General features: G+C 41.6%; 1 protein-coding gene across 4 annotated transcripts in view; it reads left to right on the plus strand.

Annotated features, from left to right (window-relative positions):
- Positions 1-221: 221 nt before the first annotated feature.
- ccdc125 (coiled-coil domain containing 125) overlaps positions 222-20,104 on the plus strand; it is a 42,339-nt gene continuing 22,456 nt past the window's right edge. The window contains exons 1-5 of one of the 4 annotated variants that reach the window (XM_046386093.1): positions 222-431; positions 4,936-5,188; positions 10,459-10,520; positions 10,614-10,700; positions 16,119-16,196. In XM_046386093.1, the coding sequence (XP_046242049.1) occupies positions 4,936-5,188; positions 10,459-10,520; positions 10,614-10,700; positions 16,119-16,196 (480 nt within the window). In that variant the 5' untranslated portion in view covers positions 222-431. The remainder of the gene's footprint in view (positions 432-4,935; positions 5,189-10,458; positions 10,521-10,613; positions 10,701-16,118; positions 16,197-20,104) is intronic. The other 3 variants (XM_046386095.1, XM_046386096.1, XM_046386097.1) reach the window with 3 other exon arrangements.

Here is a 20,104-nt window from a genome sequence, read left to right on the forward strand (position 1 = left end):
TGAAATCGCAGAAATTTTTTTAATTATACACTATTATGTCATAGTTTAAAGATGTTATTTCATTGTCTCTTATGGGGAAAAAACACTTTTAGGAAACCTTTTACAGTATGTTGTTATTGTTAAGTAACTAAGTTAGTTATTTCCTGAGTCGGGCCTTGTTTATTTCTTAAAGAGATGAAGTTTATTTTCCAAGGTTTTGACCGGAAGTAGTTAATGTTACAGCTTTAATGCAGTTGGTGGAGGAAGTGAGTCATATCCTACTGATAGTAATCCAATGCGGCTCGAAACGGATCATTTGTGAAACTTATTTTTGCTCCCACTCCCGACGTAAAACTCAGACAACAGTTAACCAAACTTTGGCTTTGTCTGTGCGTTGGTAGAGGCTCTAAAGCACCAAGGAATATAGCTTCAGTTTCGCTTCAAAGTTGCAGGTAAGAGGAAGTAATCCATAAAAAAAAACAGCAATTCATTTTGATTGACAAATTGTTTTTGTAACAAAGGCAAGATTTTTCTGGGTCTCTCAAGTCATTCCCGACATGGATCTGGGACGGACGACAGTGGTGTCACCTGGAGACAAAGCCTATCCATAATCAATACTTAAACACAGCTGGATGACAGCACTTTAGTCAATATAATCGATATCACTGTGTATGAATAAACGTTTCCACAGGCCATGGCAATAGGCCATGTATTTAAAATGATCAAATTAGAATTTAACTATTATGTGTGCATACTTTATGTTAAAAAAACCCAACAAAAACTCAGTAATGTTGCTTGGAATTATATAGCCTGTTTGATGAACAGAGTTAAATAATTCAAAAAACTGAGGCTCGAGCTTTAAAAGTGTGAGAACCCTATTGTTATTTCTTCATTATTATTATTATTATTGTGTTTACGTTTAATTTTTTGGCCAATTACGAGGCCTTTCCCATGGACAAAAACTCCCCGCAAATCTATCTACTGCGATCTGACACTGGTCCCGAGAGGATAGCCGGGACCTTACTGTCTCATGTAAACAACAGATAGGCACAAAAATCTTTGGATTACAAAGCAGTAATTTCAAGTATTCAGATCATTTACACACGTAAAAGTACCGCACGATGGCGAACAGACCGAGGCAGAGTGTACCAGCAGCTCCTCTGTTCTGCTCGGTAAAATTACTGTTTTTGTCAATGGAGTCCGGATTTAAGTCAACGTAAATGATTCGATCAAGCCAGATATAATTCAAGCTACGTTTGTTTATTCTAGGAGCACCTGAAAAGGGACTTTCTTCAAAGACTACTGAAAGTCTTTTAAAATGATTTAAGCACAGCCGGCCCAAGGCACAAGCGCACTCAGCGGCTGCTTTAGGCCACTTGACCACCAGGGGGCCCCAGATAGCTTTCTTTTTAACGCGTGTGATAGTGTGTATTGTCATATAATGAAAATAAAAACCCACAATATTATTTTATCAGAGCACTGATTGTGTAGTGAAATCCTACCGCCTTCGCTCTGAATGTCGTTGCTCATGTGCATAGGCTGGGCACTGCGCATTGCTGAGGAGCAGGCTGAAACTGTCCTCTGCTCTGTATAACAAATAATGTGGCACAAAAGAACATATTCATCAGGTGCAGAAGAAAGAAAGAGGAGGAGAGAAGAAGATGAAAAACTATAGCAAGATAAAGGAACGTTTGATGACTTAGTCACTTAATGTTTGGTGTCAAGACAATTTTGGAAAATACAAGTTAAGTAACTAGTTCTAGCTGGCAAATGTCTAATCCGTGCTGGCTGCATATTTTGTCTTTGGAAAGCTTTCTGAAATTAGGAATTAGTTGTTGCTCTTGTTGTTGTTATTGCTGAACTTTAACTGTTTTTGCACAAAACAAGTAAAGCAGTTACTGTGTTTCCAGTAAATGCATTGGCTACTGGTTTATTTTGTTACTTTTCAGTAGGCCAAGACCACATTCAGTATTCCACTTACTACTGTATCACTTTCAATATTTAGTGTAAATCAACACCAGGTCAATTTACATTTGTAACTGAGTTTACAAACCATTTAAGATCAACAAATATATAGAAACATAAAAACATGTCTGGCTGACATTGGGATGATGTGCTACAACTGTCCTAAACTGTCCCTGACGCTTCATGTATTGCTCCTCTGGGTGGCCAATGGAGGAGTGGGGAGGGGGGAATAAAGTGTGTCTGTAGCGACAAATGGGAAAAAAGAAATATTAAATTTATAGTAGGTGTGCGAATGATCAAGATAGTAGTCAGTATAATTGGCCCCATGAATACTTGGGCCGGCCCTGGATTTAAGTCACATTCAGGTTGACTTGAATTCAGACTCCATTGACAAAAACAGTCATTTTACCGTGTGTAAATGATCTCACAGTAATACAAAACAATTAACCGATAGAGGCAGGGATACTCCAGCAACTCCTGTGTTCTACTTGGTGAAATTACTGCTTTGTAAATGTAGTGTGGTTGCGATTGTCAACAAGTACCCTGTTCTCTATCAATAATTCACAAATTCCAAAGATTTTTGTGTCTGTCAGTCATTTACATCAGACATTAAGGTCCTGGTTATCCATTCGGTTGTGAACATATTTTATTAGTTACATAATAACCTGTTTATTTGCCATATTTACCACCACTGTATTCATTTGCCAGACGTCAATGCATAATACTGGCCAGTAACCGGAATATGCGGGCTAATGTAAACTCTGCCAGTCCTGTGCTTAATTTCCAGCTTAGCAAAGTCCCCTTATGGTATGCCCCTATGTTACAAAAATTACCCATCATTATGACATTTAGGGTAATTTCCCAGATTTTTATTCAACTATTATTCAACTACTATTCAAAAAATATATGTTTTTTAAGTGAATATGGTGTATCAGTGTGGAGTCATACTTCTCACAGTACCTCTGTTTCCTAAGGGCAGCGTGATTGAGGAAGATCCTCGGCTTTCTTTGTTATGTTGTCGTTCATGATTCCACGCCCCTCTAAGCTGAAACCACACCCCCCATGCCAGATCCGGACTGAAAGTTTTAAACTGAAAAAATGAGAGCTGAAAGTGAATTAAAAAAAAAAAAGAATTTCAAATTAATGACAGTTTTGGCCCTGATTTGGCTCAATATTTTTGGGCCATTTACACAGGTCATATTTTACCGAACTCATCCTCAGGAATTAATTAGTACAACTTCAGACTCGGTGAGCTTGTACAAAAGACCTTGTCAATGAAAAGTTATCAAAGATTTCTGCAAAACTTGAAAGGCATGGCCTTGCGAATTTTGATGTTTCACCACAAAACAGGAAATTGCTCTAACTCAGGATATATTATCCATTCTGTATCAGACTTCACATGAATTTCCACCTAAAGACAAGGTGTGAATGTTTAGTTATAGTCAAAGCGCCACCTACTGGGAACAAGAAATTAGATGTTTTGTTTTAGAGTTTTGTGTACTGTTTCCCTCAGGTTCACCAGAAGCACCTCAAATGCAGTTATTAAAATCGTCAGAGTTTAATGATGAGTATTCATTAGAATGGCCTTAACGTGGATGAAGGCAAATTTCCATGCTTCATCTTGAAACGGGGTTGATATAACTTGGGTGTACACTGTGCAATCTGCACAAACTTCAAATGTCGGATCAGAGTGCAAACCTCTGTACATATACGTGCCAATATGAACCTATGTACATGGTGCCTTCTGGCAACAGGTAACAATGGCCTCGTGCCCCGATGTGTACAGTTCATTAAGCAAAGCAGTCTGAGAAAGAAAAAAAATTCAGTTTTTGGTTTTCATAATGAACAAACATCCTGTGACTATGTTTTGTTTTATGGGTTCACAAGCCAAACAAGTTGGAAAACAATGGGACTGGAATACAAAATAACATTCTACTGTAGCCAAATATAATATATTAAGTACATGAAAAAAGAGCCACAATGGAGGCAGAAACCGGTGTACAATATTGTGAGATCTAACCTATAAACACTTTCTGCTTTCATAAACAACATAATGAAAATTCCACTTGCAATTTTGTATGAGACATTCATTTCAGAAAATTTCATAACTTGCCACACAAATTTCAACTCATGTCAAGTAACGGCTCTGTTTAATGAAACATATGGCTTTCCAGTGAAATGGTAGATAACCTGAACTACAGCAAAAAGTTAATTCTTGTAGGTACCAAGGATTAAGGAAATTTTTGAGAGTTAAGACTTGGGTTATTCAGGGTCAAAGTGAAGGCAGCAATAAGTCTTCGAGGAGACAAACGGGTGATGTTTCTCCTTAAGATTTATCGCAGCTGTTTGGAGAAGCAGGAGACCCTTTGGTATTAAGTGAACCAGTGTTACTGTGGTAGCCAAGGTCATAAAAAAGTCTGCCTTCCTTCCTAGGCACTATGGTTTAGGTGTTTGAGAACCTTCTGATGGACAGCCACATAGGACCTCTACAACATGCTGACAGTGGTCTGGGAGGCTTCATGTAACGTGATCTGAGCTAACATGGGTTAATGCATTTACTTGTTTAGAAATTAAAAGCCGGATCTTCTGAATAGAGATTGACATCTTTCATGACTGGTGCATTGATAGCTTTCCTGTTCTCCTTGGTACAAACTTCAATAAATGTTGCAGTCTAAATCATCAAAGAATCCAGTGCAGTTTCTTCACTGATGGTTGGACTATTGTCCGTCAGAAAACTCCATAACACTAAGTAATGACCTGATCTCTGCAGTGTCCCAGATCATAAAGACTGTTTATAGATAAAATAGCCTGTCCTTGTCTAGTCCAGCAAATTAAATATCTATTAAATACAAATCAAGTTCGGCCCTTTTTTCATGCGTGGAACATTTTTTTGTGTGTTTTTTGTTAACAACATTGAAAAAATCTGTATGTGGTTTGGCAGAGCCACACTGTGGAGAATGTACCGGTAATGTGAAGTTTTACCATGTGCAGATGCAAGAGGTCAGTGAGGCCTGCAACCCTGATGATGACATGGTGGATGGAGACCTGGGTGATGGAATGGTAGTCAGAGCAGCACCCAGCTCCACAAGGAAGAAGAGCCAAGGCTTAACTGGTGTTACAGAGACTCTGATGCCTGGAGCAGAGTTACGTAGGCACAGCAGCCAGAAAGGAGAGGCAGCCTGGATCCCAGGACTGAAGATTGCAGAGATGCGACAAAGAGCCTGCAGGAAGCTAATATGCTTAGGTAAGAATGTCTGTGAAATTAACTTAACTATAACAAAGGAGCTGAATAAGAAGTGGCATGATACTATCCCATACTTGAAATAGCATACCTAATTTCTTCATTACATAAAGCAAGTCATACATTTGTTAGTAAAGGGATACACATAACTCTGAAGTTGTAGATGTAACATTGAAGCATGCATTTCATTATTAAACCAGAAAAAGTCTTTAAATTGACTCGAGCCCAAATTGGACGAAAATAAGACGAAAAAGAATAAGAATTTCATCCCATATAAAATCTTTACCTGAAGATAGTTTCCTAACTGTGCTAATTATACATTTCTCATCTTTCTCATCAATCTTTAAGTCGGATGTTGGGTTAATTATCTGTGAAATGTCATGAACACAGCAGTTCTGCAGAGCTTTTGAGCTACTTTCTGTCTTGTCAATGGCATTTCCAGCAGCAGCTGGTTTTCAGTGCAAAAAACTCTAAAAACCAACATTAATTTTCCAAGAGCTTGCAAACACAGAGCTGATGAACATAGTTTAGCATTTAGTAGTGCAAGAGCCAAATATCTATCTAACTATGCTGAACAAAATATAAACAAACTTGTTTTTGCAAACATTTTTCATGAATTAAATTAAATTATTTATTATAATTAAAGATGTAAAACATTTTCTATGTACACAAAAGACATTTCTCTCAAATTTTGTGCACAAATTTGTTGAAATCAGTTTAGTTGGCACTTCTCTTGCAACGATAATCCATCCACCTGATAGTTCTGACTTGGAAAGGTCAGACCTAAAGACCACTCTAAAATGTGCAGGTTTATCTTAAAAAAATGTTAGATACTGAATTATGGAACTGATCAAGGCAGATATCACCACAGTGTACATGACACTGACTGATCTCTTTTGCCAAGATATTGGAATGTGATGTTATCCCAAAGGACCGTACCAAGGGCCTGATATGTAAGCTTTCCAAATAGGGCAATCTTAACAATTGTTAAAACTGACAAGGCATAACAGCTCTTTTCATTCCAAGCAAGGTCTTCTGTACAGTTTCCCTCAAAAGGCTCAATGGCAACATAGATATCAAGTTAAGTCAGCAACAGGCAGGATTTTGTAAAGGCTGAGTGTACATAGATCAGATTTTCACTCTCAAGAACCTCATTGATTACATTGCATTACCTCTGACATTTTCCACAACAACTTTTTATGCAAGAACTGCAATATGTACTGTCCTGACAAGATTGGAAATGACGAACTGTATAACAAGACAGGCAGTATTAATTTGTCCCTTGAGAGAAAGAAACTTAGGTTACAATGGCTTGGTCATGTCCTGAGAATGTCCAATGTAAGGATTCTTAAAATTAGCTTCAAATGAACCCCAACAGGCAGGAGAAAGAGAGGCAAGAAAGAAAGGGACCAAAACCCCGTGGGCAAGGGCAGTGATGAAAGCACTGGAAGAGTTGGGTCTCTCATTGGACAGAAGCACAGGCCAAAGCACAAGACAGGGTTCAGTAGCAGTGTACAACTGCAGCCTTATGTCATAGCCAGAACACAGAAGATAAGTAAGTAAGAATTATGGACTTCACATGACTAGGAATGAACTGGGGGATTGTGCTAGAACATGTAACGTGTGGCGAGTGTGCAGATTATGCAGGAACTGGAATATTTTCAGCTTCCAGAAAATGCGTAGGGATTTTTCTAATGTGGCTGCGCATTATCATGATACTAGGAATTCATTCTTCTCCAAAGTGCCAGACACTATCAGAGGGGAGCATTTGCCCAAATTGTTTACAACAATGAACTCCAATCAGTTCAAGATCCCTTGTAAGGACGACAATTACTTGCCAATTACATGGTCCTTTAAAATTGCAACATTTGTGTCACTGTGTTAAGTAATACAACTGCACATTTTAGAGTTGCCTGTTATTGTGACCATTCTAAGGCTACCTGTGCAATAACAATTCTGTTTGGTTTGATATGATACACCCTTCCGGTGAATGGATTATATTGGCAAAAGATAAGTGTTCACTGATGCTGGTTTTTCATCAAATTTGTGCTCAAGATTTGAGAAAAATAAGCCTTTTGTGAACACACAAAAAGTGCTCCCTCTGTTATTCAATTTGTGAAAAATGGGAGACCTGCCTTTATATATTTTTCCAAGTGTATATCTGACTGTCTCATATTTCAGGGAGACGAAGCCAAAGATAAACAAGTCAGAAGTACAGCGTCTTGAGTGGTCGACAGACTCCACCAAAGCATTGTGAGATTGCCAGTAAATGGCTAACAACCATGCTAACAATGGGAAATTCAACAATGAGAAGACATTCAGTGTCAGATTTATGGATTAATTTTGGACACTGTGGTTTAAAACTGGGATATGATTGAAGGGATATGACAGCAAATGGATAGCTTCTGGGCAAATGAAAGCAAGTCTCTCACATGCAGTGTTCCAGAGAATATTTAATGTTAAAACATGTTTTATGCGACATGGTTGACTCCAGAATTAACTTTTATAGTGCCCAGTATATCGCTATAATAGCTAAAATCCTTCATAGTGTTTAAAGATACAGCATTTAATTAGTGACAGCGACGGGATTTGAAAACATTAGAGGGTAATCAAGTGGAAATGTTTCAATGTCCAGCCATTCAGCCAACACTTGAGGAAAACACTGATTTGGGAATTTTTGCACCTTTATTCAGAGCAGTTGCTTCGAAACCATGAGTGTTCAACCCAAATATTGTTCAGGCCTATATTAAATACTGCAACTGGGAACAGATGCCAACTGCGATAGCCAAGAAAGGGTGGTTTTGTCTTGCTTCTGGTTGAACACTGGTTTCTTTTGTGAAAAAAAAATGAACTAGTCATAGTCATTTTGATGATAGTAGATATTTGATTTGACATATTGTTATGCAAATCATTTGTTAACCATGATAGCACATAATGGTAGAGGACTAGAGGCTTCCTGTCTGCCTCTTGAACAGAGACTTGAAGATGTTCAACAAGACAAGAGCTTGATAACTGAAGACTCTGGCTCTCATTCTAGTTTTTGAGAATTTAAGAACCACATGTACCGGTAACTGTGAGTCCTGGGATTGTAGAGTGCTCATCGAATAATAGGGTACCATGAGCTCTTTAAGATATGAGAGTGCCTGACCATTTAGGGCGTTGTAGGTGGCAGCCGGTGTAGAGAAGCCAGTCAGAGACAAATATGATCTCTAATACTTATTCTTGTTAGTACATGTGCAGCAGATAGAGTGACTGATTAGCAGAGAGTCTTTAGAGCCTTACTGATAATTGGGAGTTGCAATACCCCAGCCTGGAAGTAACAAATGTGTGGACTAATTTTTCTGCACCTTTTTAAGACAGGATATCCATGAAGAGAAGAAGGCAGTCCTTGAAATTTTATGAGGGAGATAAAGGACATATCTTGACCAAACTTCCAGATTTCCTACAGTGATGCTGAATATCAAGATAGTGCTGCCCAGATGAGCTATGTCATCAAATAATGTGTATAAGATGTTTAGTGACCAACACAATGAGTTAAATTTTGCCCGAGTTTAGTAGTATAAAATTGCGGTTTATCTAGTTCATGTTGCATGTTTCGTCTGGTTTCATTGATAATTATAATTGTGTGTCATCTGCATAATAAAGTAAATTGTCTCCTAAATAATATTACCTATAGGAAGCTTATATAAAGTATTGGTCCAAGCACAAAACCTTGTGGGACTCTGTGACAAACTTTGGTATGTATAAAATACTTCAGTTTCTTTATTAAGCACCATATCAAAACAAAAGCTGTCTCACTTTCCAAATAGAGCAGGTCTAGAACATACTTTTTGATTTAGTCTTTAATACAGAGAGACCCAGCATCCCCCCATGAGCAAGCACATGGTGACAGTGGCAGTGGAAAAACTTATTTTGGAAATGCAGAAACCATGGAGTTGGATTAATGTAATGAAACAAATCTGTGAAACTGAATTTAAACCAGCTTAATGCAGTTCATTTAATGTCAGATAAATGTCCAAATCTCTGTAATAAAACTGTAAGCAGCTTAGTTGGGATGGGTTCTAATAGACACTTTGCTGGTTTAGATAAAGAAATAATTGACATTAGTTGGTGAAGGTCAATGGAAGAAAGCAGTCTAGATAAGTATGTTTTTGAAGCTATTTCTAAGGTTTCTGTGTTTGAAGATACATGCTAAATATAGCACAAAAACTGCTTTTGTTAAAATCAAAGCCTCTGGACTTTTATCTTTTCTTATTCTCCTTGACCTCAGTGCAGCATTTGACGCCATGTCTCACCAACTACTCCTGGAATGTTCGACACACCTTGATGTGTCTGGCCCCAAACACAACTGGTTTTCTGCGTACCTGAGTAATAGGCAGCAGTTTTTACAATTAAAATCCTTCAGGTTGGAAAGCATTACAGTCACACAGGGAGTTCCCCAGGGTTCAGTTCTGAGGGCCCACCTGTTCATTATTTGCATATTTCCCTTGGTCAGTATCTTCTGTCACCATGGTATACATTTCCACTTTTATACTAATGGCACAGAGCTTTATCTCTCCACCAAGCCTATTTCCACTCTTCCCCTGAAAGCTCACTGCTTGTCTTCATGACATAAGAAATTTCTCAAGCTCAGCAACAACAAAACAAAGCTACTCATCACTCATTGCTGTAAATCTACACTTGCAAAGATCAGCAGTTATAACCTCACCACCTCTTCCTTTGTTCCCCATATAAACAACATCTCTTTGAGTGATTTCTGTTATATACAATATATTTCTAGACGACGTCCCACCCTCACACAACGTAGCACCGAACTTTTGGTAAATGCCTTGGTGACATCCTGCATCAACTACTGCAATACTATACTGTCTGGTATTCTTACCTTACCAGTTTGCATACAAGAGATTGCACTATAGCTGTACTACGTTACCACCTAACTAATGTTCTCAGTTTGGCCTCATTATGGTGATTCTTATTGTATAGGTTTTCAGAAACACTTGGTAGCAACTCAAGTCAATTTAATTTATACTTGGTGTCATGTGTCACTTTTTGTTTTCACCATAACATTCCATTTGGTTTAATTACAAACCCAGGTGCACACCATATAACATCCCTTTGAGTCTTTTTGATGCTTCACTTTTCAAACATGTGCCTGTTCTAACTGTATAAAACCCCAGCTGGTTCTTCACACACAAAAATGCAACAAAACAAAGGCAACAGAACACACATACACTTTCTATGACCATTAATGCGAGAGTATTCTTTTAAATCAGCAGACTCCATGGTGGAGCTGTCCAAAGACGAGCTGAAAGACAGACTACAGGAAGTAACTGAGGTAGGAAAAGTGAAGAAAAACTATAGCTGAAATTACTTTGTCCACTTTACCCCAGCCTTGCAATCTATAACCAATGGTTCGGCTATGTTGAAGGTGATAGACGTATTATGCTGTGAGGTGGAGGTGGCACATCGTTACCTTGAAGGCAAATATGAAGCTCTCAAGATCTTACAAGGAAAGGTAGAGCCACAAACACACACACACACACACACACACACACACACACACACACACACAGAAATACTGCACCTCAAACCTCAATTTGGAAGAGTTTTAATTTGGAAAACCGCCAGACAGCAGATGACACAAACATCCATCAAGAATGCTCCTTAGCAAGTATTTTTGACTTACAATGTTACAAGCTTAAAAATGGGATCCCCAAAACAGAACACTTGAGACAAGCAAGTAAGTAAAAACTGATTTTATTGAGAGTCTTTCAGAGAAAACACTATTTGCAAGAAAACACTATTTGCAAGATCTTCAGGGTTGACTAAATAAAACGTTTCTAATGGGGTCCTACTATGGCGGGGGCAAGTCAAGTCAAATGGTTTTTTATTGTTATTTCAGCAGTACACTGAACAGTCAAACGAGACAGCATTTGTCCACAGACCAGGGGCTACACTAACATCACAAGAGAGATTAAATACAACCTGTATACAACTGTACATAGTGCAAACTATGTGCTCTCACTGTGCTCGGTGCCACCTCTGAAGGTTCTGTCACAGGTTCTCAACAGTTTGTGCACTTCCGCGGTCATCCACGGCTTGTGGTTGGTACATGTGATGATGGTGTTGGAGACACTGACGTTGTTGATGCACTTGCTAATATAGCTAGTGCCTGATAATGTATACTCCTCCAGGTTGGTGTGGTCCCTGTCGGTTGTAGCTTTATTAAAGATGTGCCAGTCAATGCTCTCAAAGCAGTCCTGAAGAGCAGAGATGGCTCCTGCTGACCAGGTTTTCACCTGCTTCAGGACCAGTTTGGTCTGTCTAACGACAGGTCTGTATGCTGGAATTAGCATAACAGAGATGTGGTCTGAGTTTTTCCACCAACTCACCAGCGAAGCTGCATGTGATCCTGCCATCAACTTCACCTCCTTCTGGCAGTATTTAAGGACCAGTTCATTAATCCACTCTCCGCCAAATCATACAGTCACCTTTTCTGGCATTATGCTTCAGGCTTCCTTTGAACTTGTCTTTTTGCTAAACACCTTGGTAACTTATGCTTCCCTGTGCTTCAGGTCCAGTCCAGTCAACTCCTGTTTGCTGCACCCAGCTCTGTGTGTCTTTGTTCTCTGGGTTTCCTGATTCCCTGAATTCAGCACTGAGACTGGCTTACTCATGTTTCCTAACACTCACCTGCCACACCACCCTCTGAGGGCTCCTTATCTATTCACCTCAGCCAAGCTCCCTAGATTCTGGACAAACCAACATCTAAGGACTCATCTTGCTGTCTTGTAATCGCTGTAAACTGCCATTGTGATCTAGACAAGCAATATGGACCTCACAGACGCCACATCTGAATCAGCTCAGTTTCATCAAGCACTGTCCAGTCAACGAGCCATTCTTGGGCAGCATAATCAATGAATCCGCTCGATAATGGATGACATTCGGGTCATTGCCTCACAAAGTTCTGAACTAACCATTGTTCACAATTTTACTTATCCTCCTGAAGCCTCAGCCCTCCTCACCAGAGGCCTCGGGTCAAGTATTTACTCCAGTCTTTTCTCGAGAGTCCTATTTGGCAGATCCCCAGCCTCACTCTGATGAGCTGAACCACTGCTGAGGGTTCTTGCTTCAATGTTCAGTGGCATTCAAACAGGGGACTCTGACTTTGTGTTGGGTTTATTACAGGGCAGGGCTTCAGACTGGGCTGAAAGTATTTCTTTCAATAACTCTGAATTAACTGCCTCGACGTGATTTGCTTGTGTCTCGCTTCAAAGCAATTTTCAACCACAATGGAGATAACTCAAATAGACTGTTATGTCCCTGTCAAAGTAACTGGAGTATGGCTACTTGTTCAAGTTTTTGATGTATGCAGATTATTCCTGATAGGAGCATTAAGAGGAGTTTTCATTAAGGGGCTGAGTGAGCAATTGAAGGATGAATTAATTACTCATGACAAGCCTGATAACTTGCATTCACTTGTTTTCCTATTCGTTTAATTAGTTACCTCATCAAACTAAAGGCTAGTTACTCCGGACTCTGAACTCATCCACAGACATCCCAGGATTCCTTCACACTAGCTTACAAAACTCATCATTCGGACCCTGCACTCACCATCATTCCACCACTGAGGAGTCCATTTAGCTTGCACGGTCTCGGTCTACCTCAGAACAACAGGAGCGCTGACCTGTGGGGTTTCCAGGGGTGACTGGAGGCTATGCTAACACTTCAAGAGAGATTAAATACAATCTGTACATAACTGTAGTGCTCTGTCTTGGTTCTCAATAGTGTTAATTTTGCCAGAACTTATCACCCAGGTTCTCACACCTCAGTCCATACTGCCTCCAAGGCATGTGGTGGCGACAGTCTCATGGGAAATCTAATCACTGGTAAAGTAGGCACAGCAGCAGCAACCAGATCTTGCAAACGGGCTACCTAACTGTTTGTTTATTCCCAAGGCTGTTTGTTCACAGGTCTTACAGTGGACTCAAGATACCCAGTTTGCCTGTCATCCTGGTGTAAACCGTACTCTGTCTTTGCTCAAATGAGTTTTAGCCCACATTTCATGTCATAAACTGTGCAGTACTGGGAACTTCTCTCAGTCTGGCCTCAGGTTTCCACCTGCAGACAAATGGGCAAACCAAGGCAAACCAGGAACTGGAGGCTGCACTTCAGTGTGTTATCTCCTTCAATCCTATAAATGGCAGCTAATTTTGCTTATGGTAAATGATGCAGTTCTGTCACTTTACATTTTTGTGCTTTTATTTAGATTTATTTAGATATAGCACTGCTCTTCTTCTATTACTTCCTGCTATTGCTGAGTTGTGTGTGGAAGATGATGGCTGATAGCAGGCAGATCTCAAACTTAGCGCCATTGGAAGCAGAAGGAGGTAGGAGGAGATTAACAGTGTATCCATTGTAAAAGAGTGGTTAATTTTATCTAAAAAGGAAGGAAATTGTCATTATTTTGTTTAAATAAGAGCTACAACGCATAGCAGTTCAAAAGGCTAATTTCATGTAAAAATTCAGTATTTAAGTTTACTAAAATTATTTGTATTAAGTTAAAATGTAAATATGATTTCTATATATTATTTGTGGAAATATGGTAGTATGGCATTTGTGTTTCTTGCCCATTTATAGTTTTCACGGTGGCAAAAGGAGGAGAGAATTAAAGTTGCACCAGTCGAAGCTCTGCATTTTGTGTAGTTAATCCAAGTGGGCTGCTACAAAACCTTCCCTGTGGACCTCAAATTTGGATTGGATAGAGTAAGCCCAAACTTGTGTCACAAGCTTCGTTACAGATGTGAACCCTCTTTAAAGGTTCCCTCGGCTGTTTTGTCTTGCCTCTTCTCATTTTCTCCTGCTTATCTGGGTCCGGGTTGCAAGGGCAACAGTCTCAGCAGGGAAGCCCAGATTGTCTGCTTCCACTAGCTAGTCTGTGGGGAGGCTTTTCGAGGCCAGGTGAGACACATTGTCCCTCCATCGTTCTCCCAGATACAAATCCTCAGGGAGATGTCTGGGAGGCACCCTAACCAGATGCCAGAATGCCAAATGCTGCCCCAATCTGCCTGTCAGTTTCCCGCTATATTTTTTCCTCATTCATGAACAAGACCTTGAGATAATTGAACTCTTGCACTTGGGGCAGCAACGCTCCTCCAACCCGGAGTAGGCAATGCACCCTTTTCCAGCTGAGAAGCATGGCCTCGGATTTAGAAGTGCTGATCTGCTGCGATACTCCCCAGTACGAGCTGGAGGTCACTCTTCAATGACGCCAATGGGACCACAGCATCTGCAAAAAGAAGAGACGGAATTCCTAAGGTCACCAAACCTGACCCCCTCCACTGCTTGGCTGTGCCTAGAAATTCTGTCTGACAGAGATTGGATGCCCCATCACAACAGGCTATCCACCCCATATCCCCGAAGGACCCTGCACAGGATCTCTCAAGGGATATGATTGTGAGTTATTTCTATGTCCACACAAAACATGTGGACTGGTTGGACAAACTCCCATTACCCTTCTAGCATCATTGCATGGCTGTAGTGCTGGTCCGGTGCATCAGCCAAGGCAAAAACAGCACTGTTCCTCTTGAATCCAAGTTTGGACTAATGGGTGGGCTCTCCTTTCCAGCACCCTGGCGTAGACTTTCCCAGGAAGGCTGAGGAGTTTGATCCTTCTATAATTGCAATTCACCCTCTGGTCCCCATTCTAGACTGTCCTCTTCCTCTATTTCCTTCTCAGAAAGAGAGGGCTCTGGAAAGAAACTTGTTATTGACAGCAGAGAGCAACAGGGGGATGACTGTACCAGAGTACCAAGTCAGAAGGTTTGGCTGTCCTCGAAGGATATTCCTCTCTAAAAAAATGTCTCTATCATACCTGGGTCCTTTCCCTGTAACCAAGATAATCGATCCATCGAATTAAAACTGCCTGTTTCCATGAATATCCACCCTATGTTCCATGTCTCTCAGCTTAAGTCTATTTCAGCTCATTGGCTATCACCCTGCCTTCATGTTTCACCGTCTCTTGGACAGGGCAGGGATGTTCAATACCTAGTGGCCTGGGATGGTTATGGTTCAGAGGAGTGCTCTTGTATTAATTTTTCATTCATTTTGGATTCTGCTATGGTGATGTAGTTTCATAGACAACATCCTGAGATCCTTGATGGGTCGCCCATTGGAGGAGCGGGGATTGCTGTCAGGGTTTGTTAGTTTTGTCCTTATTCCTTTTTCTCCCCTATTTTGGTTGCCGTTGTTTGTCCTCTCTCTCCGTTTTGGTGTGTGCGTTATTTTTGCTTTGTAGTGACCTGGTTCTTCCCACCAGCTCACCTGTGCAGTTGCATCTGATCCTGCCTTCAGTTTCACCTCCTTCTGGCAGTATTTAAGGCCAGTTCATTCATCCACCATTCTGCCTGTTTTCCTAGCCCCTTGGTTATGTTTCCCTGTGCTTCAGGTCCAGTTCAGTCAACTCCCATTGCCATACCCAACTCTTGATTACCTGATATCCTTGATTCAGCCTGGCTGTGTTTCTAACTGAACAATAACATTCATCTACTCCACCACCTTCCAAGGACTCCTGCTCCTACTTGCCATGCTCCCTGGATTCTGGACAAATACGTTGTCAGCTAAGGACTCTTGTTACACTCTTGAAAATCACTGTGTAATAAAAACTGTTAGCTCATTTTACCTCCTGTCTTAGTGTTGTGAGTTTCTTGCTTGATAGGTCCAGTAACCTCCAGCCCTTTTAACAACACACACACTTTTTTAGACTGCTGTTTTGTCAGTCATGTCCATCAGTCTCACCCCATATTTCTTGTTTCTGTTGTAAACTGTCAAAGGCAAAAGGTTGGAAGTTTGTGAATAAATATAACAGAAAAGATGACCAACACTGTGAAAATAAGGTAATAAAACAATATTAAAACTGTGCTTCCTCACACAGGCCATTCTTGACAAAGCAACGAGTCACACCAAAAGTCTGTTGCAAAAAAATGAGGAGACTGCCAAAGCTCTAGAGAAAGTAAGTATAAATGCAAGCTGCACAAATTAAGGACTTGTTCTGTTTGCTTTGACATTGTACAGCAGGTTTCTTCCCAACAGTAGGTACTGCTGTTTTTCTTTTTCTTTTTTTTTTTTTAGCCAAAGGTAGAGAAAAATACAACACAGTGCATGGTGATATAAAGAAACCTTTCTCTGCAGTTTACAGTTTACAGTGGCATTCTGATTTCAAGTGGTGAGCAGTGCATTCCAGACAGGAAAATCCTGCAAGGTCCATGACAAATATCGACAGTTATGAAAATGGTTAAAAATAATGATGAATAATTTAGCATAATGTATATTTAAACATGTAAACCACATTTCAACATAACTAACCAGGGCCTTGTTTTTAAACTCAGTTCAATTCAATTTTATTTTTTTAATTTTTATTTATATGGCACCTTATACAATCAAAATTGTCTGTAGATGCTTTACAGAGACCCAGAGCCTGAACCCCCGATCAAGCAGACAGTGGCAAGGAAAACTCCCTTTTAACAGGAAGAAACCTTGAGCAGGACCCGGCTCGCAAAGGAGAACTATCCTGCTGATAGGGGGGGGAAGAAGAGGTAGACAGGACAGAGAGGATGAAAGAGAGAGAGAGAGAGAGAGAGAAAGAAACATACATGCAATAAACATAATAAATTACAAAGGACAAACATGACAGGTTGTTATAATTGGAATTCTGAAGACTATGTATTGTATGTATTTGTTTTTTAGCTGATATGTTGTTCAAGTTCATCTTTACAAGATGGCGGCGCACAGTAGAGCAGCAGCTTCTCGAGGTCCCGGGACTAAGGCCTTTTTAGCTACTCAGAGGCCGTTTTTAGCACTAGTTCAGAGCCAATTCAGCGTGTGAAGTACAGCCCAACTAAACTTATGCTCATCAGAGATAGTTCGGCTACTACGATCTCACCGAAGCTGAAATCCGCACTCGGAAGACAGGGGCTCCTGAGGACAACGGAGTGGCACAGCAGAGTACAGGGAGCGGCCGGCAAGAGGAAATGATGTGCCCAAAAACAAAAGCGAGGAAAACGGGCAGGCGCGCTTGCCCAGCTGAAAGCTAGCAGGCCACCAATTCCAACTCTCTTCCTGGCCAACGTCCGCTCCCTGGACAACAAAGTGGATCTGTTACGTCTGAGGCCGTCTGAGTGTTTCCACGGAGATGAGGAACTATGCTGTCCTTTGCCTCACGGAAACCTGGCTAAATCACATCAGGCATCATCAGGGCCAAAGCCACATATGCTCGCAAAATTCAGGGGCACCTCACCTCCAACGACCCCCGGAGCATGTGGAAGGGCATAAAGTGCATCACTGACTATAACATCAGAGATGCACAATGCCCAAGGGACCCCTCTCTGCCGGACAAACTCAACAGGTTCTACGCTCGCTTCGAGGATCCTGACACTCCCCCCCCAGCACTAGACTTACACCACTACCCGGTGACACGCACCTCTGTGTGTCCACAGCGGATGTGAGGAAGACCCTCAAAGGTATCAACCCCCACAAAGCTGCTGGCCCAGACAACATCCCAGGGCGTGTACTGAGGGACTGCGCACACCAGCTGTCTGAGGTGCTGACAGACATCTTTAACACATCACTGTCACTGGCGTCCGTCCCCACCTACTTAAAGACTGCCACTATTGTCCCCACAGTTTTGCTCTATTAATGTTGAATAATAAGCTGTTCTGGCTTTATGAAGGGCCTTTTTATATGTCAATAGACTATCTTTCCAGGCCCTCTGGGATTCAGCTGATTTGGAAGAGTACCACTTCGGCTCCATCCAGTTTGATGTTTGCTTCAGTGTTTGTATATTTGAATTATACCAAGGAGCTAGCCTCCTATAATTTTTAACCTTCTTTCTCAATGAGCAACCATATCTAAAACTGTGTGTAATGCGGCTGCAGTGTTGTTAACAAAGCAATCAATTTCTGCAGGAGTAAAATTTAAATCAGTGCGCTCTGTTGTACTAGTACATGGTGCTGGGGGGAGCTGTGATGGGATTATATCCCTAAATCTGTCTACAGTATTCTCAGAGAGGCATCTGGTATAGTAGACATTTTTGTTGTGTGCTGTTAATTCTGTTAGAGTTAGCCTTGTTAGTTAGAAGTGAATGGTCTGAAAGGAGAGGGTTTTGAGGGACAACTAACAGGTTCTTAGTTTCTAGGCCGTAGGTGAGAACCAGATCGAGGGTGTGATTATGACAGTGTGTTCATTTACTATCTGAAGGAAACCTATTGAATCTAAGAGTGAACTAAAGGCTGTCTTAAGACTATCAGAGTCAACATCCATATGAATGTTAAAGTCACCTACTATAATGACTTTATCTGTACTGAGCACTAAACTAGTTAAGAAGTCTGAAAACTCAGCATGTCAAGTGTTCCACAAGGATGGAATACACTCTGGATCATGTGTACACCAACATCAAGCGTGCGTACAGAGCCATACCCCTCACCCACCTCGTCCATCTTTCCCTCCTGCTTCCCCCAGCCTACACCCCTCTCAGACGCAGTGCCAGGCCCACCACAAAAGCTGTTACAACCTCGCCTGATAATGCACTCTACAAACTTCAGGACTGTTTCACACAGACAGACTAGGACTTATTTGAACACCAGGAGCTGGAGACATTCACAGGTATCCATTGCATAATGTGCAATATATATATATATATATATATATATATATATAGGTCCGCACACTCCTCAGGGCCCACGATGCAGCCTTCAGGTCAGGCGACAGAGCACTGTACAGAATTGCTCGAGCTGACCTGAAAAGAGGAATAAAAAGAGCCAAGGCGGACCACAGAATGTGCATAGAGTCTCACCTGTCCAGCAACAACATGCGGGAGGTATGGCGGGGCATACAAGACATCACAAACTTCAGAGGCTGTGATGCGAACAGTAGACCTGAGTGCGCCACTAGCAGAGGAGCTAAACTGCTTCTTTGCCCGCTTCGATTCATCTCGGCAGCACTCATCCGCTCCAGCCCTGCCCCCACCCCCACCTGGCTCCTGCACCACTCCACTCACTGTACAGAAGCACAATGTCAGAAGGGTGCTCCTGGCAGTGAACACCAAGAAAGCTGCCGGCCCAGACAGAGTACCTGGCAAGGTGCTTAGAGCATGTGCCTATCAGCTTGCCCCACCACCACCCTCAGCCTTCCTCCTCTCACATGTGCTTGGATTAAAGACTTCCTCATAAACCGACCCCAGACTGTGAGACTTGGCCCCCACCTCTCCTCCACCCGCACGCTGAGCATCGGCTCCCCACAGGGCTGTGTGCTGAGCCCCCTCCTGTACCGCCTAGACACTCACGACTGCAGTTCAACCCATAACAACAACCTTATCGTCAAGTTTGTTGATGACACTCCAGTGGTCGGACTCATTTCAAAGGGTGATGAGGCAGCGTACAGAGAGGAGATTCTGAAGTTGGCCTCCTGGTGTTCAGAGAATAACCTCTCTCTGAACACCAAGAAAACCAAAGAGATCATCATTGACTTCAGGAAGCACAGCACCAACCCAGCCCCCGTTTACATCAACAGCGTGTGTGTGAAGGTTTCTCGGTGTCCTCATCTCCGCTGACATCTCCTGGACAGAGAACATCACGGCAGTTATCAAGAAGGCTCAGTAGCGGCTACACTTTCTGAGAGTCCTCAGGAAACACAACCTAAACTCCAACCTGCTGCTGACCTTCTCCCACTCATCCATCGAGAGCCTGCTGACATACTGTATCACAGTATGGTATGGTAGCTGTACCGTTGCAGACAGGGAGAGGCTCCAGAGAATTGTAAAGGCAGCACAGAAGATCATCGGTTGCCCTCTCCCCTCCCTGATAGACATTTACACCTCCCGCTGCCTCAGCAGAGCCAAAAACATCAGCAAGGACAGCTCCCATC

Source organism: Scatophagus argus, chromosome 4, assembly GCF_020382885.2.
Source record: "Scatophagus argus isolate fScaArg1 chromosome 4, fScaArg1.pri, whole genome shotgun sequence".
NCBI lineage: Eukaryota > Metazoa > Chordata > Actinopteri > Scatophagidae > Scatophagus > Scatophagus argus.